Source organism: Macadamia integrifolia, chromosome 5 (genome assembly GCF_013358625.1).
Source record: "Macadamia integrifolia cultivar HAES 741 chromosome 5, SCU_Mint_v3, whole genome shotgun sequence".
Taxonomy (NCBI): Eukaryota; Viridiplantae; Streptophyta; class Magnoliopsida; order Proteales; family Proteaceae; genus Macadamia; species Macadamia integrifolia.
In genome coordinates, this window is record NC_056561.1 from 34629 (window position 1) to 57549 (window position 22921).

The 22921-nt window shown below is 37.2% G+C and overlaps 2 protein-coding genes and 1 long non-coding RNA gene across 4 annotated transcripts; all 3 read right to left on the bottom strand.

Moving 5' to 3' along the window:
* Positions 1-819: 819 nt before the first annotated feature.
* On the bottom strand, positions 820-4271 carry LOC122078508 (non-functional NADPH-dependent codeinone reductase 2-like). Its single transcript, XM_042644522.1, has 4 exons — positions 3867-4271; positions 3542-3785; positions 3274-3453; positions 820-1481 (listed from the first exon to the last, which is right to left on the bottom strand). Exons 1-4 carry the CDS (start codon positions 4178-4180, stop codon positions 1254-1256), a joined length of 966 nt encoding a protein of 321 aa, XP_042500456.1. The 5' UTR covers positions 4181-4271; the 3' UTR covers positions 820-1253.
* Positions 4272-8013: 3742 nt separating this feature from the next.
* On the bottom strand, positions 8014-11210 carry LOC122079110 (non-functional NADPH-dependent codeinone reductase 2-like). Of its 2 annotated transcripts, none has more exons than XM_042645363.1 (4): positions 10932-11210; positions 10539-10782; positions 10270-10449; positions 8014-8480 (listed from the first exon to the last, which is right to left on the bottom strand). In XM_042645363.1, exons 1-4 carry the CDS (start codon positions 11189-11191, stop codon positions 8253-8255), a joined length of 912 nt encoding a protein of 303 aa, XP_042501297.1. In that variant the 5' UTR covers positions 11192-11210; the 3' UTR covers positions 8014-8252. The 2 variants fall into 2 exon arrangements, with proteins under 2 accessions (XP_042501297.1, XP_042501296.1); XM_042645362.1 differs by having other exon boundaries at positions 10878-11210.
* A 4826-nt stretch (positions 11211-16036) lies between these two features.
* On the bottom strand, positions 16037-18043 carry LOC122080319. The gene is made up of 2 exons (XR_006140669.1): positions 17745-18043; positions 16037-17661 (listed from the first exon to the last, which is right to left on the bottom strand). It is a non-coding gene; the product is annotated as an uncharacterized LOC122080319 (long non-coding RNA).
* Positions 18044-22921: the final 4878 nt, after the last annotated feature.

Genomic DNA, 22921 nt, shown 5'->3' on the forward strand with positions numbered 1-22921 from the left:
CTTTTACTAATCAGCCAACTGGCTTGTCCTTCCATGTTAGTTGGTTCAAATGTTGCTTTGTTGCCTGAAACTCAAACTCCTTCTTGACTCCCATATCGTTATTTTATTTATTTATTTATTTTTATTTTCTTTAAATGCATTAATATTGAGTCACTTAAAGATATTGTTTATTTATTATATTATTATTTTCTTGTCTCATCTATCATCAGGAATAGTGTTTATTTATTAAATCTTTTTTTTTTTGTCTCATCCATCATCACAAGTTTAGTAATCTATTTTTTTAACGGTATTGGATTGGTATCGGTCTCAATCGATATTAATTTAGATCTATATCGTTCTCAACCAATATCGATGCGGATCACTTAATTTGGACAATTCAATACCAACTAACTGAACCATGCCCTTAATTTGTACCATCCTTCCAGAGTGTTTTTGAACCAATCAATCAATTTGAAAAAAGTTTAATAAGGTATAGGTGAAAGGAGGGGTAATTTGGGTATTTAAAAAGAGCAAGGGAGAAAGAGATGTAAGAGTCCAAAAGCATGGGAGTATCACAAAGAAAGTAAAAGGTAGGGAAATTTTAGTCAATATAGGCCTTATGTAGGTGAGTGATAGTAAATTCTCCTAAGGAAAAAAAGGGGTTTCGAGGTAGTCCACCACTTGCCATAAGCCATGACCTCTTACACGAAACTTGATTGCCCCTAATAGTAGCCAAGGGAATGAAATCACAGAAGTAGGGGAGGAAAATTCCACTGTAAGATGGTATTTTCAAACTTGTTCAGAGATTCCATACTCAAATAGAGAAATTGTAAGAACCAATTTATCAAAGTCTAACTATTTCATTAGTGATAAGACATATAAAGAAAATATCAATTGATTACAATAATTGTTCCCTCCCACTATTAGAAGAGATCTAACACAATCAAATTACTTCATAAGTAAATAAAAAATTACTTCCCACGATAATAATAACCAACACCCTTAGCATAACTACTTCACATTACAATACAAGCCTATGAGACATAATACTAACCAAACACATGCATTTACCGCCATCTGAAACCCACATACACAACAATATGTGCCCATTATTAAACTTTTAGTGCAACATAAAGAGAGTTATGTTGATGATGCAAATTGACCACAACAGCCAATATATCCCACACACATGCTGGTGTTTTTAGCTACATTGAACTGAGTACAATTTGACATTAGAGATACATATATAGCAAGGTCATGATCACCCACATATATTATGCTATCTCTCCATCCCAAAACTCATCAAGGGACTTGTAAGGACCCTCTTCCGAGATAAATTCCAAAGCAGTAAGCCCTCTCTGTTGTGAAATGCCATCAATCTTCTGCAATTCCTCTTGGCTGAGTGTCCAATCAATGATCTCAAGATTCTCCTTCAACCTTTCCTTGTTAAAACTTTTCACGACTACACTCACCCCTTGCTCGTACACCCATCTCAAGCAAACCTATACAATTAAATAATAAGTTAAATTATATATATATATATATATATATACATTTTTTTTTAATGCAGAGATTCAAGACTACATAATAAGATTCTCTCAAAACTTTACTCTTAAGCTTTAACTAATATAAATCATATTGGCAAGATAAAAGGAAAATACATCTTAAGAAAATCCATATTAAGACATAGATAAGAGAGAGAAAAGAGAGACATATCAGAGCATAACCATATTAGGATCACGAGGGATTGGTAGAGTTTATCCTAAATTTCTTTCTTATTTCATGGTTTTACCATTTTCTAGGGTATTTTAAAATCGTCATTGGCCTAGTTAAATTATTGTTAGAAAATCATGTTTCGACTTGACCTTTGATAACAAAATTTAGTTAAGATTCGAATAGATTCGTCTAGTATAAAACAAAACAAAAGAAAGGACCAGACCTAGTCCCAATTTCTCTTATTACACATAACTGGGGAGGTTTGGTAATTGGTCTGTCTTTTAATAAAGCAAACACTTGACACTGACAAAGATCCGGTGGTGGAAGGCTGGAAAAAAATTAAGAGGAAGTGTGGCTTGGGAGAGGAGCATTCGGAGCATGGTTTGAGGGATTGGACCAAATCATCCTGAATATGTTGGATTGGATAGATATAATCCTGATTCTTGGTCAATACGATATCGTTGGATCAGTAAAGAGGAAAATAATAAAATTAAAATAAAACACATTTTTGTAATGACAAAAAGAGGTATTTCTGTCGGTATCAACTCTCTCCAATCTCAAGATTGATTCCAATATCGTAAACCATGATCTAAAGATGGGTGGGCAATCTCACCAGTATATAAGCTGACTTTGCTCCAATATTGATCCAATCCTCTTATTCTATGACAATCTAGCAGACTACTAGGGATTTAATACCCTAGGTATTAATTACTCAAATGAAATTTTGTAATGAGGAAGTTAATTTTTCACGCAATGATCTCCAAATTTGGCAGGAAAAGAATAAAAGGAGATGAACTACCTCCTCGTACACAATTGAGAAAATTTGGATTGATAATATTTTTAGTATTAGAAACAAAATCCTTCACAAGTGTCTAATTAGACTTAATTCTGACAGAGGGCGATCGATAACTTTGGCTTGAGATCTTCCTCTTATTCCTCCGCACCCTAGGTTTGGTGTTCTCCATTTTTATTTGATTGTAAATTTTCCCTCCCCTGTCTTTATATATATATATATATATATATATATAGGGAAAAGGTTGGGTATGCCGCCGATATCATGTATGCTAGCACCCATTGTGTTTATCTTTCTCTTCCCTTTTTCTGAAATGACCCTCATATCCTTTCTGAATGATACTCCATCATGTGTTCCTATTGGTGCTATCCGTTAGCATACTTGATATCGGCGACATACGTATCCCTCTCCCATATATCTAGATATATGTATATATATATTTCCTTTTTTTTTTTTCTTTTTTTATTTAAGCTCAGCATCTCAAAAAAAAAAAAAAAAAAAAAAAAAAAAAAAAAAAAAAAAAAAAAAAAAAAAAATATTTTAGAGGCCACTAAGTATAAAGTTCAAATTATTGATGATAACCCCAGCACATAACCTAGAAAACTGGATAGAGTAATGGGACTTGCAGGATAAGGTTAAATAATGCTTAATTTGTCCAATGAAGGCAGTGAAAAGCATACTCTGTGCATCTTGTGGGCCATACTGTAACTAAATGAATCGTTCGATCATTTTACAAAACTAGCCCTTTGAACATGGAGAAAGAGTGAAGGAAAGTAAGACCTCACCTGAGCAATTGTCTTTCCTCTTGCCTCTGCTATCTCTTTTAGGACCTCACACTCCATAACTCTGGCAGTACCCCAAGGTGTTCCTTTGGCACCCAAGGGTGAGTAAGCAGTAATATGTATTCCCCTTTTTTTGCAGAACTCCCTCAGCTTCTTCTGCTGCCAAAGTGGGTTCATCTCCACCTTTATAAACAAACAATACATAATTAACCTTCTCTCAGCCTCTTAACTTCCACAACAAGAAGTCAAGAAAAGTTCTAAACAAACTCACTTGATTGACGGCTGGAGGGATCTTGGCGAAAGCAAGTAAATCTTCAAGCTTCTTGCAAGAAAAGTTGCTAACTCCAATAAATCTGGTGAGCCCAACCTTCTTGCACTGCTCCATTGATTCCCAAACAGATTTAAGATCCACGGGGAGAAGCTCTTCCTTATTAAAGGGAAATTCATATTTCCCTGGCTTCACGCGTGCAGGAAAATGGACGAGGTAGAGATCGAGGTAGTCCAATTGAAGATTCCTACACAGAAACTCTTATAAGAAAAAAAAAATAGGGTTGCAATAAATTTTAAAGAAGAAGGATTTTAGGTTTTGTTTGTACTGGAGAGTCTTTCTGAGAGCTGGAAGGACACGTTCAGGGTGAGTATCACTGCACCATAGTTTGGAAGTGATGAAAAGCTCATCTCTTGATTTGATTAAGCCCAAGCTTTGGGCTTCTTTGATGGTTTCTCCAAGAGGCTGCTCTGAAGCATAGAGAGCAGCTGAGTCGAAGTGCCTGTAACCGAGTTTGGTTGCATGGAAAATGGCTGACTTCATTGTTTCAGAAGCAGTAAAGGGATAAGTTGCCGTACCCAGGCCAAGGGATGGGATGCCTTGGCCTGTGGAACCCAAGGATATCTCTGACATGCTTCCCATCTCTTCAGGTATGTGCTGTTTTTCCGTAACACCAGCCTTAGGAAGTCACCATATATAGGCATATCCAAAGCCCCAAGAGTAGCCAAGTTATTGGTGTAGAAGGACCCGGATCCTCTTTTGGCACATCAACGCATATAGCGCACCTCGGACGGCTGATAGCATCCAAACAAGTATCTCCAGCTGTAGAGTGCACGTTAGACACATTAACGTGTGGGACAGGATCTAGTTCAAGTCTGGGACTCTGGGTCAGGTCTTTATACAAGAATTATTCTCATATTATGCCTCAACTATACTTGGAATCTACTTAGGACCCGTTTGATAACGTTTCAAGAAACGTATTTCTACTTTCAAACAGTAGAAACGGAATAAAAAGCGTTTAATAAAACTGTTCCGTTTCACTTATTTTCAGAAATAGAAATAGAAATTTTTACTTATTTATGGTTCAACAAACGACTTAGGCGAAACAAGTTGAACTTGTTTCGCCATTTCTAGAAACGACTTGTGGCCATTCTTTCATTGGTTACTATCAACTTCTAAAAACATGATTTATCAAACACCTTCAATTCCGTTTCTGTTTCTAGAAACGGAAATTTATGTTTCTGCTGTTTCTTGAAACAGAAACAGAAACAACAGAAACGTTATCAAACGGCCCCTTAATTTCTCTCGTTTTTATAACAAATTGAGAGATTGAATAAATTCTAATTGTGAATCAGACATATGAACGATCATTGTACGAAAACATGATTCAATCTGTTGATAGTGGATCATACCTTACAAGTTACAACTAAGAGGCATTAGGTCAATCATTGAAAAAATCTCAAGAACCCAAAAAAAAAAAAAAAAAAAGCACGTATACTGGGCTCCATATCTAACAAAAAAATATATATTAAGTCAAAAAAAATTTAATTTCTTAAAAACAAAAAACTTATAATTTACAATTGAATACCTAAAACCATGATTGTAACAGAGAATACTCTTCCCCCACCACACACACACTTTGAGAGAGAGAGAGATTTGGTTAAATGTAAATAAGTTTTTCTAATATGAAATTTTTATATATATATATATATATATATATATATAATTCCTAGTATGAAGTGACTCGGTTTAAAAATTACATTTTAAAGAATTCCTTTAATGTATGAAGGGCAATGAACCTCAAGGGTTATCAGAGTTGGCAAGAGACCTTGTCTCACCATTTTATATTTTAATAAGAGAGAAAACATTGCATGATCACGTGGCACTTGCATCAGAGTGGCCAATGAAAGGGTGCATAGGAATATAAAAAAATGATGGATATTTTGTATTTCATATGAGTAGGGCCATAATTTTATGTCTTTTGTGTATGGACGCAATGATTATGCAACCAGGTATCATTTTATTTTTTTTTTTCACCTTTAATAATATCACTCTTGTGACCTGTCTGCTCATGTGAATCAACAGAAACAATTCAAGGGGAGTCTTTGTCCCTTCCCCTAATGATGCTTTTAGTTTTATGAAAGCTAGTCTAAGAAGTGTTCATAACCATCATTCCTTTCTTGGAAAATATCGGTATTGTTCTGGTAAAAAGATTAATTTAGACTTCACCAAAAAAAAAAAATCAAAATTTAGAGAAGGTAAAATATTTCTGGAAATATATTCAATGCCAATAAAACTCAGTTAATTGATACTTTGGATTTTTTTGTACTGCTTCTTTCTTACCGAATATTTGAGAGTAGAAATTTTCAACGAGAATATTAGAAAAACATATTCTCTCCCCTTACGGACAAAAATCAAATCAATGGTATTAAAGTGGAAGACTAAACTATCATTATCTAAGAGGATCTGGCGCTGAGAAGCGGATGACATTGATGGATGAGAAGTTAGAACGACATGAGAAGGTGAATTGGTATCTTCTCACCGTCATACACCTGTGAACTGTTAACTGCTGGGTCTGTCACTGTATTGAAGAAGTGGGAAGGAGGACCCAACATCACTTAGGCACACTCCCCCCATCCAATAAAGACAAAACCCGGCCCCTATCCAAGAATGACTGGAAACAGAGAGTGGAACAGTCGGACCAGCAAGTTAAGGTCATTTCATGCATGTGTACATCTTGTGGGCCATATTGAAATGAGTAAAGGAAAGTAACCTCATCTGAGCTGAGCAATTGTCTTTCTTCTTGCCTCTGCTATCTCTTTAGAACTCACACTCCATCAAGGATTAAAGTATCGATATTAATCATCATATTGATCGATCAAAATTAAAATATATATCAAAAAATATTATATCATATTGAAGATACATTAAAATATATTAAAGATACACACATAAATAGATAGAAAACATTTTTTTATATATTTTTATATAAAAAAATAGTTAAAAAAAATTATATATAACATGTATTATGCATAAACAGTAAATTGAGAGTATCGCATTAAGAATCCAAGGTTTGTAGTTGTCCCATAAATGTAAAATTCTTGTTCTCAATCTTGATTTCCATTTTAATTAGAGAGAAAAATGGTTGACAGTAACTTTAGAATAAAAACACCTCAAAAAATTATGTTTTTCTAAAAAATTACCTATTTTGGTCATTTTATGACCGTATATGTACGTATCAGTGTGTATCAGTCGATACATATCGATACACACCGATACGTATCGATACATACCAATACACACCGATACGTACATATACATATCGAAACATACATTTAACTTCAATTTTAAATTTTTCATAGAGTATCGGTACGTATTGGTGGTGTATCAATACGTATCGGTGTGTATCGTAAGATACGTATCGATATAAAAGGGTTTTAAAAATTTCATGTATTATATCGGTCAATATCGTATCGATAAGGGTTGATACGAATACGTATCGACAGATACGATATGATACGGACCGATACTTTAAACCATGCACTCCATTACTCTGTTACTGCCCCAAGGTGTTCCTTTGGCACCCAAGGGAGAATTCCCATGCCAAGGGAGGGGATGCCTCTGCCTATAGAACCCATAGAAACCTCTGGAATACTTCCCATCCCTTCTCCTGTGTGCTGCTCTGCCATAAAACCAGCCTTACCATGTGGGGGTGTTTTTTTGGCTTCAAGATCAGTTTGTATTAAAACTTGAATAAAAAAACAAAAAGTATAGTCTAGAAAATGGGATCTCTCGATTAGAAAATGGTGAACACCCGCTGAAAGAATAGATAGATTCTATTTTCGGCATTGCCATCCGAAAGTGTCCACTATCACTATCTATCATTATCAAGAAAATCTCAAGGTAACATTCGAAGCTAACTCTTTATTTAATTGTGTAGGAAAATCAACCATTATAAAAAGAGAGAAATTTTTGCCACTTTTATTGTTATGATCGGATTTAATTGCTTTCCTGAAATAGTGGGATATTTTTCATATAATGAATCACATGTATGGTTGAAGAAAAAGCCAATTTTGAGCAACAAATCAAAAAGTGCTCTGAGTTGAATCTGTCTCAATTCATAAATGATTCATAACTAACCTTTTATCTTATTATGTAGTTATACACATAATAACTCCAATTACTTCCATCAAGGAATGAGATTACAACTCTTATTCTCATTTAATAGGGAGACAATTCCTAATTTATTTCACTTAATGTTGGAGTTGCAATTCTCACTTAGTTTAAAAAAAAAAAAAAAAAAAAAAAAAAATCACTTAGTATGTGCCACTATTAAACCTTTATTGCAACATAAAAAGAGCTACATTGATGTAATAATTTGAGCCATATCAGTCAACATATCCCACATTTTTTTCGTTTTTTCTTTTTTTTATTTTTTTATTTTTTTTATTTTTTTTTGGCTAGACCCCAACATATCCCACACATATGCCATTTTATTGATTTATTCAAACAGACATGAAGAACTCATGGATGAGGTACAACACAGCCTAAATCCATAAATTGAAAATGGGCTAAATTATGACAAGACCCTTCTTGCGAGGGAGTCAATTGACTAAGTTGTTATTTTCCCAAGGAACAAGCAGAAAATTACAAGACTCAAAATATGTTTGCACATTGCATTAGAGATGCATATATTGCAAGGCCATGATCATCCCTATATCTCCCCATCCCAAAACTCATCAAGGGACTTGTAAGGGCCTTCTTCTGAGATAAATTCTACAGCAGTCAACCCTTTTTGTTGTAATAAAATCCCATCAATCCTCTGCAAGTCTTCTTGGCTTAGCATCCAATCAACGATCTCAAAATTCTCTTTAATCCTTTCCTTGTTAAAGCTCTTCACAACTACACTCACCCCTTGCTCGTACACCCATCTCAAGCAAACCTACACCATGCATTAGTAAGCTAGTTTAATTTATATATTTTTTAATGAAAAGATTTGAAACTACATAATGGGATTCTCTCTACTTTATACTTAAGTTTTCTAATTATAATATATGGCATTGGCGAGATAAAACGATAGTACTTAAGAAAATCCATATTGAGAGAGAGAGAGAGAGAGATAAGCATCTTAGGATCATGAGACAGCTTGGTGGAGTTTATCCCTAATTTCTTTCTTATTTCATGGTTTTACAATTTTCCAATGTCTTATAATTCCCCCCAACATATATAGCAAGGATAAGAAAAATACACGATGTAAATAGTGAACATTCCGAAGCAATCACTTATTTATCAATGAACAAAAGCCAGCTACATAGCACAATGTTACTTAAACACCATAAATAAAGTGATCACGTCACCAATGATAAGAATTATTTTTCAAAATCCCTGATTTTTTATGGAATATGATGCCACCTCAAAGTCATCGTCGACATAAATAAAGTGATCACGTCACCAATGATAAGAATTATTTTTCCAAATCCCTGATTTTTTATGGAATATGATGCCACCTCAAAGTCGTCGTCGTCGACATCGACAACGACGACAACAACAACAACAATAATAACAACAACAATAACAAATTCAGTCTTATCCCAACTTAATGGGGTCAACTGAATGCAAAACTCAGCTTCACAAGTCACACCGCTTGTAATATATCGAGACATGAATTAGTATAAATAGAATTAAAATGTGTAAAAGTGAAACCGAATGTGAATCGGACTACAAACAACATGTAAATCGGATAATAAAAATTAAATAGAAACTGATAAAACTGGACTGAATGCAAAACGATTTTGATTTTGACTGATTCATGTCTAGTGCAGTTTTGATTTCACTCTATCATAGTGCAACCTAATCCAAAACGGACCAAATAACCGAAATCAGACTGATTAACACCCTTAACCGGCATATAACCAAGGAAAAACAGGACTAGAATAGTGGAGTATTGACAGATTAACTGATTAAGGTCACATAATGCTTAATTTGTCTTTGTTTTTTCATTTTTTGGCCGGGGGAGGACTAAACTGTCCAATGGGACTTTAAACTAGACCTACAAAAGATTCTTTAACAAGGGGGAAGGGGAAGTGGTGTCTTAAGAAACAAATGTGAAACACAAGAGTCAATTTTTTGATTTTACCCAAAAAAAAGAACATTAAAGAGTCAATCCTTTGCGAGGGGACAATGAACGGCAGTGAAGATTCAATGACTAGGGTGCATGTCGGGACCCTTTAAGCGTTGGATCGTCACAACCACTTACCACTCACCACTCACCGAGGATTTGAGTCCATTCTTTGCACTATATTTCTCAATTCTTGAACCTAATTTATAACTACACAAATATTCATGAAACATATAGTCAGCAACTCAATCTATAGCTTCACAACTATTTTCGTACGGTGCTTGATCTACACTTGGAATTCACTCAATTTCTCTCTTTTTACAACAGGCTTTCACATTGAGTGGATTCCAATCAAGTATGGATCAAACATCATACAAGAATGATTCTCTTACGAAGACCTGATCTGGACTCGAAAGGGAACGGGTTCCTCATGACACAAATGCGAAAACACAATGAGTTGATCCTTCGACCCCCACACCCATGCACTGTATTGGCAAGCCACGGACAAACTGAGCAATCAGCTGTTCAAATATACGGAGACATTGAAAAATCCAATCCATGACGTTGAAAGTTCAATTAAATGGAGAATGAGTGAAGGACAGTAAGATCTCACCTGAGCGATTGTCTTTCCTCTTGCCTCTGCTATCTCTTTCAGAACCTCACACTCCATAACACTGTTAGTGCCCCAATTTGTTCCTTTGGCACCCAAGGGAGAGTAAGCAGTAACATGTATTCCGTTTTCCTTGCAGAATTTCCTCAGCTTCTTCTGTTGCCAAAGTGGGTTCATCTCCACCTTATAAAAACAAACAGTACATCATAACCTTCTCTCAGCCTTTTAATCTTCCACAACAACAAATCAAGAAAAGATCTAAACAAACTCACTTGATTGACAGCAGGAGGGATCTTGGCGACAGCAAGTAATTCTTGGAGCTTCTTGCAAGAGAAGTTGCTGACTCCGATGAATCTCGTGAGGCCGAGCTGCTGACACTTCTCCATTGATTCCCAAACAGATTTGATATCCATGGGGAGAATGTCTTCCTTATTAAAGGGCACTTCATGTTCCCCTGGCTTCAGACTTGCAGGTAAATGGATGAGGTAGAGATCAAGGTACTCCAATTGAAGATTCCTACACAGATACAGTCATTTAGAAGGGGGAAAAAATACAGTTAACTTCTAAAGAAAGAAAAAGGGTTTGTGGATATATTGATGTTTTGTATATACTGGAGAGTCTTTTTGAGAGCTGGAAGGACACGGTCATGGTGAACATCAGTACACCATAGCTTGGAAGTGATGAAAAGTTCATCTCTGGATTTGATTAAGCCCAGGCTTTGAGCTTCTTTGATGGATTCTCCAAGAGGCTGCTCTGAATCATAGAGAGCAGCTGAGTCGAAGTGCCTGTAACCGAGTTTGATTGCATGGAGAATCGCTGACTTCATGGTTTCAGAAGCAGTGAAGGGATACACTGCCGTCCCCATTCCAATGGAGGGAATGCCTCGGACTGTGGAACCTAGAGATATCTCTGGAATGCTTCTCATCTCTTCTCCTTTGTGCTGCCCTGCCATATAACCAGCCTTACTATGTGGGTTTTATAGTCCATGGTTTTTTTTTTTTTTTTTTGGGTTCTGGTTTATGATTTTGTATTTACCAAACAAGTAAAGTTAAGGGAAAAATAGAAGGTGGGATTTGTTCAAGGTTTGGCAAGTATCATTCTAGCTCTCAGATGGTTCCCATCAACTTAGATGCATGTCACTGCATGTCTCTCATGGTTGAAGTCTAAGATATCGGAATCGCTCTTGGGATCCGATCTCGATGCGGCTAAGCATGTATTGGTCTGGATTGGATAGATATACCCTACGTTTTGAATTAAAAATGGTCTTTTTTTTTTTTTTACCTTGTTACCCTTGTCCATACCGATATGATCCGATTCCATAAACCATGCTGCCTCTGATCCCTACTTAACTTGGTACAGCAAATAAGGATCTTAAAACCCTAGATATTGCTAAAAATAAAATCCTTTAGTGGGTTTTTCTATGAAGGATAAATTTCAAAGTTCAAACTAATAAAGACTGGTTTTTTATTACATTGGTTTTTTATTTTTATATAAAATAGAAAGAAAGAACGAACTATCGGACTGCATGTATCTAAACCTAGATATAGCGGTGCAAAAAGATTGCTTTGTCGCCGCACTAAAGATGCTCATACATCTTTCCATTGCCGTAAGCATTGGCATATACCTATGTGATGAGGGCATTTCTCCCTAACCACGGCACGGGCAATGAGCATCCTGACCAATGCTGCATGATTACCTTGTCAGCCCGAGCTGTCACCTCAGCATCTCACCTGGCCATGCTACTACCTTGGCCCTCCATCTGCCCGAGCTGTCACCTCGGCACCTCACCTAGCCGTGCCGCCACCTCGACCCTCCATCAGCCCTAGCTGTCACCTCGGCTTGGCACAGTCAAGTAAGGCACCCAGAAACATGCACACATCCACTCTTACATTCAAAGGGCATGATCCCTGATCACGGGGGCAGGACTCTATCCACTACACGTCATCAGATGCGTCCACCCCTCTCACGACTTGCACCTCCGAGATCAAAGGGGAATATTCCCAGAACATGCTCTGGAACCCGAAATATTCTCAGAATCACAGAGCCACTCCCCTCAAGGACTTTACGCCTAAACAGGACTCTCCACAAACGCCCCTCCTTCACTCTCCATCAGCAGCCTATAAATACCAAGGTAAGCCTCCATCATGGGGGATCGATCACTTCTTTTGACTGAAAACTCTCTTGAGTATTTGCTGTGGAAAGATTTGACTTAGACATCGGAGAGTCCCCTGTCGAGTCAACCCGGCTCTCCCCTGTCCTCTCTTCTATGCAGGTCGGCTGGAGCACCAGGAACTGCAGGGAAGATCATCCAGTCAATTTTTGCCGCATCACTATGAAATGAGGTAGCATTCTCTTACCCATAAAATATATATTATTCAGGAGAATTTTTTTTTTTTTACTCTGAATATTATATTTATGATTTTCATATATAACAAATGCACTTTTAGTATAAATTATTAATTTTAAATGACCGATATTGTGTTTTTCTTTGTCTTTATTCAAACATTTATTTTTTTTCCTGGATTTTTAAGTTATTTTTTATTTTTTATTATTTCGGCCAAGTCAATTTCTTCTACCCCAAAAATGATTTGGAATCGGCTGGATCGGACCAAATCGGATTGACCGAGTCCGTTTCTAAAAACCTTGCCCTACTCTCCTCATGCACCCCTAAAGCCCTAAGGGCACTCTTAAGTTTGTACAAAAATTATAAATCTTTGGGAGGATTGAAAAGACATCTTTACGATTTTGGGGAGGAGATGCCATCCTCATCTGCCTCCACATCCCGATCTCTTTGATTCTTTTAAAATGATTAAAAAGGGATCTTTAATCAAGAATGATAATGCAATGCCTGGTTCCTTCCACTCTACAAAAAATGATTTGTTTAATGATAGTAATTTTTTTTTAACCTGAATATTATTTATTTAATAAGAAAAACAGAATATTTTAAAACAGAGGGGGATATAACCCGTTTTATCCTAACTCATGAAATACAAATTACTCAATCACTCACAAAATTCAAATGAAAATCATCTATAAAATGAAATATTACATTTTATATCACCATAGAAAATCGAATTTATAGTAGAATCACATGCAAAGTTAGCTAACCAATCTACTATGCATGAGCTCTCAAAGAATCATAGAGGTTGATTACTTCTTGATATTAACAACACATCAGCTCCACAAGGTACAGGGAGGAGTCAGAGTTAATATTAAAGTCGGTGAGACCCAAATCTCTACACAAAAACTAAGTCATCTCTAAGGGTCCGTTTGATAACGTAACCAGAAACGTGTTTCTGTGTTTTCTTGTTCTCAGAAACAAAGAAACGGCATAAATACCGTTTGGTAAAAGTGTTCTGTTACACTTGTTTCTTGAAACATAAATTGAAATTTATAACAATTTATGCTTCAAGAAACATGAATGACGAAACAAGTTTTACTTGTTTCGCTCATTTCTCGAAACAAAAATGGGGCACAAAAAATCGATATTGAAGACGGAGTTTGGCATCACTACCATCACCACCGTCTCCGACTAGCTCCACCTACAGAGTTCCTCTCCATCTTGTCAGCTGTCGTCTATTTGGGTTTCTTAAACCCCATTTCGGGAACCGCCTCCGCCTCCGCCTCCGCCTCCATGGCTTTAACAGTGGTGGTACTCCTCACCGCGCTCTGCTTCGTGGGATTCTTATCCTTTTACATTCACTGTCTCTCCGAGAATAATCCCCCAAACGATCCCCGCCGTCGACGCCTCCGCCGCAGCACCAATATCGTTCGCCTGACTGCTGCAACTCTCTACCGAGGTCACAATCCCCAACTGCGAGCCATCTCGCCTCACCTATCGCACCCTTCACCACCATCGCCTCACCCGTCGCAAACCTTGATCTTTCAACATCGGCCTCACCGCAGCCCCATCGCCTCACCCATCAGAGATAGAGAGAGAAAGAGGACAAACTAGTTTAATGTAGAGGGGTTTCTCTGACTATTCTTTCCTCTGGCTTCCATCCACTTTTTCAGCTGAATCTAGAGAGCTTACATTGTAGGAAGAAGAAGAGGAAGAGGCGGGTTGGGTTCTTGGTGTGGGGCCGAGTTGTGTTGAAGGAAGAAGAACAAGCAGCAGCAGCAAAAAAGGAAGTGGCAGCAGGGGGTGGAGGTGGTGGTGCTGCAGGAAGAAGGAAAAGAGGAAGTGGCAGGTGGAGTTGCAGGAGGAAGAAAGAAGAAGAAGAAGGGGCAAGTGGGTCCGAGGGCAAGAGGAAGAAATGACTACCTTTTTGCTGGAAACGGACGTTTTAGATCCGATTAGAGAAAACTAAGACAAAATCGGAAAAAGTACAACCGATCGTTATCCACCGGAATGTAAATACAACACTGTAATCATCCAATTAAATGGAAACAAGGCTTATCAAACACCCAAAATTCTGTTTCTGTTCCCAGAAACGGAAATTTCTGTTTCTATCGTTTCTTGAAACAGAAACAGCAGAAACGTAATCAAACGGGCCCTAAGAGTTCTCATCTCCGCCACTAAATTTATACACCCCCATTCATCTCCGCCACTAAAGTTATACACCCCATAATGGGAGAAAACTGTCAGAACATAACATTTCAGTTATTGTTGTCTCTAATAATGCCTCCCTTCACAAGTAATAGGAATAGGAGCTTTTAACTGTACTTGTTTAAGGGTAATTGAGGACTCTTCTCAGTCGATTAAGAATGATCCATTGGTGTCTTCTCCTATCAATTTTACTTATTCAAACGGTCACTTTTTAACCAGCAGATGGGCTAGCTGCCTTCAAGATCGGCTATTAATATGGCTCATCCTCTGTTCTGATTTGGGGAGGAAATTACTCGAATTGGAGCACGACACGAGTAGAATTAAAAGGGAAATAAGCGATTCATGTTGGCTCGCAAGCCATCTGCGCCCAACCGATGCATCCACAACGGCAGAGCTAGAGAGAAATGTAATTGTAGTTTTGTGATTTTTTCATAGAAGGGTTTAGGGATTTGGTGATTGTGGGGGGAAGGAAGAGAGACAGGGCAGCGGTGAGTGTTGCTGGTGATGAGCAGCGCTAATTTCTAACAGTAATAGGAGGTAGGGTGAGGCGGAGTCTGGCGGATGCAGAGGAGCGATGTGGGTTGCAAGAGGGTTGGGGCTGGTAGTTGCAGAGAAGGGTAATCGGAGAAGGGTTGGACGTGGTGGCTGCAAAGAAGAGGGAGATGGAGGGTGGGTTGTTGTGGGTAAAAATGGTAAAATAAATCTTCGATTAAATTTTGGGTAATTTTGTAAACTCATACAGTAATCGGATAATTTGGTAATGAAAAATCCAATAGTGTGTAATCAAGTAATTTTCCCCAAACAAAATGCCGAATAGATTCTTGGGGGTAAATATGGCAAAATAAATCCTCGGTTTAATGAAGTTAAAATTTTGGGTAATTTGTAAACTCAAACATTAATCGAGTAATTTTACCTAAATATCTGAAAAACTTGGAGCTAGCAATAGCATCCAAAGCTAACTCTTCATTTACTTGTGTATGAAAATCAACCATTACAAGAGAGGTACAAGTTTTTGCCACTTCCTTTATCAAGAAATCTGTAATCAAATTTGCTTCCTAAAACAATGGGATATTTTCCTTACAATATAACCCATGTAAGGACGAAGCAAAAACCAATTTTAAGCAACAATCGGGAAATATTTTGAGTCGAATCTAGTTCAATCTATAAACGATCCACACCCAGCTCTTTAACTTTAAGAAAATGGGATTACAACTCTCATTCTCACTTAATAGGGGGACAATGCCTATTTAATTTCACTTATGTTGGAATTACAATTCACACTTTGTATGTGCCATTATTAAACCTTTATTGCAATATAAAAGAGCTACATTGATGAAACAATTTGAGCCACATCAACCAACATATCCTACACGTATGCCATTTTATTCAAACTAACATAAACAACCCATGGATGATGGACAACACTGAGTGTAAATCCACAAATTGGAAATTGGCCAAATTATTGGACATGACAATGGTAGGATCCTCATTGCGAGTGAGTAAGCTAAGTTGTTATCCTCCCGAGGAACAAACAGAAAATTGCAAGACTCAAAATATGCTTGCAATAAACAACATTAAAGAAGCATATATTACAAGGCAATGATCATATCTATTATTATATCTCCCCATCCCAAAACTCATCAAGGGACTTAAAAGGGCCTTCTAAGATAAATTCTACCGCAAGAAACCCTTTCTGTTGTGAAATGCCATCAATCTTCTGCAAGTCTTCTTTGTTTAGCATCCAATCAACGATCTCAAAATTCTCCTTCAACCTTTCCTTTTTAAAGCTTTTCACAAGTACACTCACCCCCTGCTCATACACCCATCTCAAGCAAACCTACACCATGCATTAGTAAGCTAGTTTAATTTATATATTTTTTAATGAAAATATTTGAAACTACATAATGGGATTCTCTCTACTTTATTCTTAAGTTTCTAATTATAATCAATGGCATTGGCGAGATAAAATGACAACACATTTTAAGAAAATCCATATTAACACAGAGAGAGAGAGAGAGAGAGAGAGAGAGAGAGAGAAGCATCTTAGGATCATGAGAGAGCCTGGAAGAGTTTGTCCCTAATTTATTTCTTATTTCATGTTTTACAATTTTTCAATGTCTTGTAATTTCTCCCAACATATATAGCAAGGATAGGGAAAATATATGATGTAAGTAGTGAACATTCCACAGCAATCACTTATTTATCAATAATCAGAAGCCAACCGCAAAACACAATGCTAAACACCATATATAAAGTGATCACATCACCAAGGACAAGAATTATTTTCTAAAATCCTTTGTGCGAAGGTAATGAGCGGCAGTGAGGATTCAATGATTGAGAGGTACATGCCAAGGCCCTCTAATCATTGGATCGTCACTACCACTCACCACTCACCACTCACCGGGGATTTGAGTCCACCTTTGACCCTAACGCTGTGTTCAAATACTATGGAATCAATGAAAAATTCAATCCATGACGTTGAAAGGTCAATTATTAAAATCAGTGAAAAATCCAATCCAAGACGTTGAAATTTTCTTTTCTTTTTTTGGTAGAAAGAAAATTTATGTATAACTTCATTCACACAAAGGTCTTGAAGCCTCGGAGTATGTTGAAAGTTCAAATTATATATAAAAATCAGTGACGGACGGTAAGATATGGATTATCCCCCGAGCAACGGTCTTTGCTCTTGCCTCTGCAATCTATTTTAGAACCTCACACTCCATGACTCTGTTAGTGCCCCAATATGTTCCTTTGGCTTCCAAGGGTGAGTAAGCTGTAATATGTATTCCCTTTTCCTTACGGAACTCGCTCAGCTTCTTGTGCTGCTAAAGTGGGTTCATCTCCACCTAATAGAAACAAACAAACCTATCTTCTCTCAGCTTTTCAACTTCCACAACAAAAAATCAATAAAAGATTTAAACAAACTCACTTGATTGACTGCTGGAGGGATCTTGGCCAAAGCAAGTAAATCTTCAAGCTTCTTGCAAGTGAAGTTGCTGACTCCAATAAATCTGGTGAGCCCAAGCTACTTACACTGCTCCATTGATTCCCAAACAGATTTAAGATCCACAGGGAGGAGCTCTTCCTTATTAAAGGGAAATTCATAAATCGATCGGTTTCGACCGTTTATAGACCGGCCCAGCTTGGATCGTTTGTTAATCGTGTCGGGCTTGAGCCCGGCCCGTTTACAAACGGTTGGTCTCAGTCCTGCTACTTGGACCGTCGGGCGCCCGACCAAGCCGACTGAATAACACCCGACCGAGACCAACATATTATCCACCGACATGGCCCGACCCTTTAATGATTGTAGAATACCTATTTTACCCCCCAAATTAAAGAGTAAAAACTAAAAAGTAAAAAGATGTTCACATTTTAAATAATGGTTATATTTGGTATCATTTATTAATTTATTGTCATTTTTTTAGGCTTGCATGAGTGGGCTGAAATATAAGAGCACATTTTAAAGAGGGCCCGTTTAAAAACTGGTTAAAGCCCGTTTAACATTAAACATGTCCGTAACCCGGTTAAAACCCAACTAAAGCCCGATTAAGGTAGTCCGATTATAGCCTAAGGCCGACCGACCGAATATAAAACGTATCATACCCTCAATAACTAAGCCCAATTAGTTAAATGGGCAGACATGGTGCAGCCTTTGAAAGCCTTCAAACTCGATCAAAACCGGACCAGCCCGACCTATTGACACCCCTAGTGAGTATCACCGCACCATAGTTTGGAAGTGATGAAAAGCTCATCTCTGGATTTGATGAAGCCCAAGCTTTGGGCTTCGTTGATGGTTTCTCCAAGAGGCTGCTCTGACTTATATGGAGCAGCTGAGTCGAAGCGCCTGTAACCGAGTTTGATTGCATTGAGAATGGCTGACTTCATAGTTTCAGAAGCATTGAAGGAATACACTGCTGTGTCCATTCCAAGGGAGGGAATGCCACGGACCGTGGAACCAAAGGATATCTCTGGAATGCTTCCCATCTCTTCTGCTCCTATGTGATGTTCTGCCATAAACAAGCCTTATTACGTGGCTATATAGACATCTATCAATTCACCCTCTTTTTTTTTTCAGGTGTGAGGTTGGTGGGTTCTGGTTTATGATTCTTGTATTTACCAAACACATAAGTTAATACAGTCCGTAAACGTGGAATCAAGTGTCGTATTTAAGGGAACAATTGAAGGTGGGATTTGTTCAAGGTTTGGCAAGTATCATTCTAGCTCTGGTTTATGCATGTCACTGCATGCCTCTCATGGTCGAACTCTTAAGATATCGGAATCGCTCCTGGGATCCGATCTCGATGCAGAAAAGCATGTATTGGTCTGGATCAGATGGAAATACCCTACGTTTTCAATTAAAAATAGTATTTTTTTTACCATGTTACCTTTGTCCATACCGATCTGATCCGATTCCATGAACCATGCTGCCTCTGATCCCTCCTTAACTTGGTACAGCTAATAAGGATCTTAAAACCCTAGATAGTGCTAAAATAAAATCTTTTAGTGGGTCTCTCTATGAAGGATAAAGTTGAGAGTTCAAACTAATAAAGGAACAATCGATCGAACAGAATTAGACCACACAAAATGGGTGGTTTTGATTTGATAGATTTTCTTTCTGATTCAGTTTGGTCTGCTTAACTGATAAAACCACTAGTGCTAACCGAAAAGAAACCGTTAAAAATTTTTTTTTTAATGTTAGAGGTAACAGCCTAACAAGTTAGGAGATCTCAGCTAAGTGGGATCAGTGACGTAAATCCTAGCCTTCCAATAGGCTCTATCCAGTGTACCGGATATGAATTGGAAAAAAAAAATAGAAAACTAACAGAACCCTCACCCTATTTCTTATTTTCATATTCCGTTTCCCTTCACCTAATATGTAGCTACACCAACATTTATGAAACAATATAATTTCCCCAAACATAACAAGGATACGAAAAATACCTGATTTAAATTGTAAATACACCAGAACAATTACTTATTCATAAGTAAACAAAAGGCAACTACAAAGCAAAATGTGAATAATAAACACATCAGAGCATGTTGTCATTTGTAATCCATGCATTCATGCTTTGAGAATGTGAGTGCACATCATCATTGAGATTAGGTGCTTGAGAGTGTGGTTTAAGGTTAATCAATTCTTATTATAGAAGACAATTGCTTGCTCATTTGATTGGTGTCTTGCAAGTTAAGTGCAGGCTCCTAGGAGGTGATGAGTTCGACTCCTCTGTCCTCACTCTATGCCATAACACACCCCCTTTCCCTTCCCCTTCCCCGTCTCTTGTAGTTATAGTTAATATCCCACTATAACAGTTAGGATAGACGAGCGAACCCAAAAAAAAAAACAAGACAAAACAAACCATCTGGTGCCATCTCAAAGCTTTGAAACCATATGATGACTTTAAAGTTCAATTATAATTTTATAAATTTATACTAAAAAATATAAATGGGATAATTACGTTGGTTTTTTATTTTTATATAAAAATAGAAAGAAAAAATAAACTATCGGATCGAATGTATCTACACCTAGATATAGCGGTAAGATTACCTTGTCCTCGCACTAAAGATGCTCATACGTCCTCTCATTGGTCGCAAGCACTACATGTACCTACGCAATGAGGTAGCATTCTCTTACCCATAAAATATACAATATTTAGAAGGATATTTTTTTTCTCTAAATATTATATTTATGGCTTTTATACATAACAAATGCACTTTGAGTAAAAATTATTAATTTTAAATGACCGATATTGTGTTTTTCTTTTTCTTTATTCACACGTTTATGTTGTTCAAAACTTTTTTTCCAGAATTTTTAAATAATTTTTTATTTTTAATTATTTCGGCCAACTCAATTTCTATCCCAAAAATGACTGGGAATCGGCTGGATCGGATCAAATCAGACTGACCAAAAGCCTGTTTCTAAAAACCTTGCCCACTCCCATCAAAAGATATTGCATACACCCCAAAAGCCCTAAGCGCACTCTTAAGTTTGTACAAAAATTATAAATTCTGGGAGGACTGAAATAATCTCTAGGATTTCGAGGAGGAGATGTCATCCTCATCTGCCTCCACATCTTGATCTCTTTGATTCTTTTACAATGACTAAGAATGGATCTTTAATCAAGAATGGTAATGCCTGGGTCCTCCCCTACAAAAAAATGATTTGTTTAATGGTAGTATTTTTTTTTTTAACCTGAATATTAGTTATTTAATAAGAAAAACATAATATTTAAAAACAAAAGGGGATATAACCCGTTTTATCCCAACTCATGAGATACAAATCACTCAATCACTCACAAAATTCATATGAAAATCATCCATAAAATGAAATATTACATTCTTTATCATCATGGAGAATCGAATTTATAGTAGAATCACATACAAAGTAGGCTAACCAATCCATTGTGCATTAGCTCTCAAAGAATCATAGAGATTGATTACTTCTTGAAACTAATAACATCAGCTCCACAAGGTACAGTGAGGAATGAAAGTTAATATTAAAGTCAATGAGACTCAAATCCTTATACAAAACCAAGCCATCTCTAAAGGTTCTTATCTTCGCCATCAAATTTATATATTCCCATAAAAATGAGAAAAAACTGTCAAAACATTTTCGTTGTTGTTTCTAATAATGCCACCCTAATAATGAATTGGAATAGAAACTTTAACCTAACTTATTTAAGGGTAGTTGAAGGCTGTTCTCAGTCGATTAAGAATGATCCATGGGTGTCTTCACGTATCAATGGATTGGTAAGGAGCATTAGTTAAAAACTCTTTCAGATAGAAATATCAATTTCATGTAACCCTTTTTTTTTTTTTTTTTTTTTTTTTTTGATAGATGCCACATAGCATCTGAGTGTACATGCTCCGGAAAGAATCAAAGCAGAGGATAGCTTCGTTGGGGCTGGTGTATACATTGTAAGGGTCGAAGGGCCTTGTCTTGAAGTAGTCGCCCTTGTAATATCGCTTGTGAGCATTGGACGTGTCAATAGCCTGTTGTCCAGGCCCGGAACGTGACTGCATCAATGACAGAAGACAAGAAGGTTTCATCACGGTTGATTTGGGGACTGATTTGGGGAGGAGATGACTCGAATTGGAGCACGACACGAGTGGAATATAAAGGGAAATAAGCGATTCATGTTGGCTCGCAAGCCATCTGCGCCCAACCGATGCATCCACAACGGAAAAGCAAGAGAGAAATGTGAGAGTAGTTTTGTGATTTTTTCATAGAAGGGTTTAGGGATTTGGAGATTGTGAGCGGAAGAGAGACAGGGCAGCGGTGAGTGTTGCTGGTGATGGGCAGCGCTAATTTCTGACAATAATAGGAGGTAGGGACAGGCGGAGTCTGGCAGATGCAGAGGAGCGATGTGGGTTGCAAGAGGGTTGAGGGTGGTGGTTGCAGAGAAATATCCAAATGTGTAATCAATTAATTTTTCACAAAGAAAATGCGGAATGAGTGTACACTGGGGAAAAAAAACAAAAAACAAAAGAATAGAGAGACCCCACTTTTGGCATTGCCATCTGCAAGGATTCTTCCACCAAAATAAAAAACAAGCAAGGGTTCACTACCACTCTCTAAATAAACCTGGAGGTAACATTCAAATCTGACTCTGCATTTACTTGTGCATGAAAATCAACCATTACAAAAGAGGTACTAGTTTTTGCCACTTCCTTTATCAAGAAATCCGCAATCGGATTTGTTTTGGGATATTTTTCGTGTGATAGAACCCATGTACGGTTGAAAACAAAACCAATTTTAAGCAACAAACCAAGGAATGTTTTGAGTCGAATCCGCTTCAATCCATAAACGATCCACACCCAACTCTTTAGCCTTATTTTGTAGTTATACAAACATAATAACTCTAATTACTTCCATCAAGGAAATGGGATTACAACTCTCATTCTCACTTAATAGGGGATAATTCCTAATAAATTTCATTTATGTAGGAGTTACAGTTCTCACTTAGTATGTGCCATTTTAAAGCTTTATTGCAATATAAAAAGAGCCACATCAGCCAACATATCCCACACATATGCCATTTTATTCAAAGTGACAATATGAACCCATAGATGAGGAACAACACTTAGCCTAAATCCATAAATTGAAAA

Excerpts from the sequence above, each read along its gene's own strand:
- LOC122078508 (XM_042644522.1), bottom strand. The coding sequence starts at position 4,180 with ATGGGAAGCATGTCAGAGATATCCTTGGGTTCCACAGGCCAAGGCATC. Across the intron at positions 3,786-3,866 it reads GCTCTCAGAAAGACTCTCCA|GAATCTTCAATTGGACTACC; the intron begins GTACAAACAAAA and ends GTTTCTGTGTAG. Across the intron at positions 3,454-3,541 it reads TCCCTCCAGCCGTCAATCAA|GTGGAGATGAACCCACTTTG; the intron begins GTGAGTTTGTTT and ends TTGTTTATAAAG.
- LOC122079110 (XM_042645362.1), bottom strand. The coding sequence starts at position 11,191 with ATGAGAAGCATTCCAGAGATATCTCTAGGTTCCACAGTCCGAGGCATT. Across the intron at positions 10,783-10,877 it reads GCTCTCAAAAAGACTCTCCA|GAATCTTCAATTGGAGTACC; the intron begins GTATATACAAAA and ends GTATCTGTGTAG. Across the intron at positions 8,481-10,269 it reads GAGGAAAGACAATCGCTCAG|GTTTGCTTGAGATGGGTGTA; the intron begins GTGAGATCTTAC and ends TGCATGGTGTAG.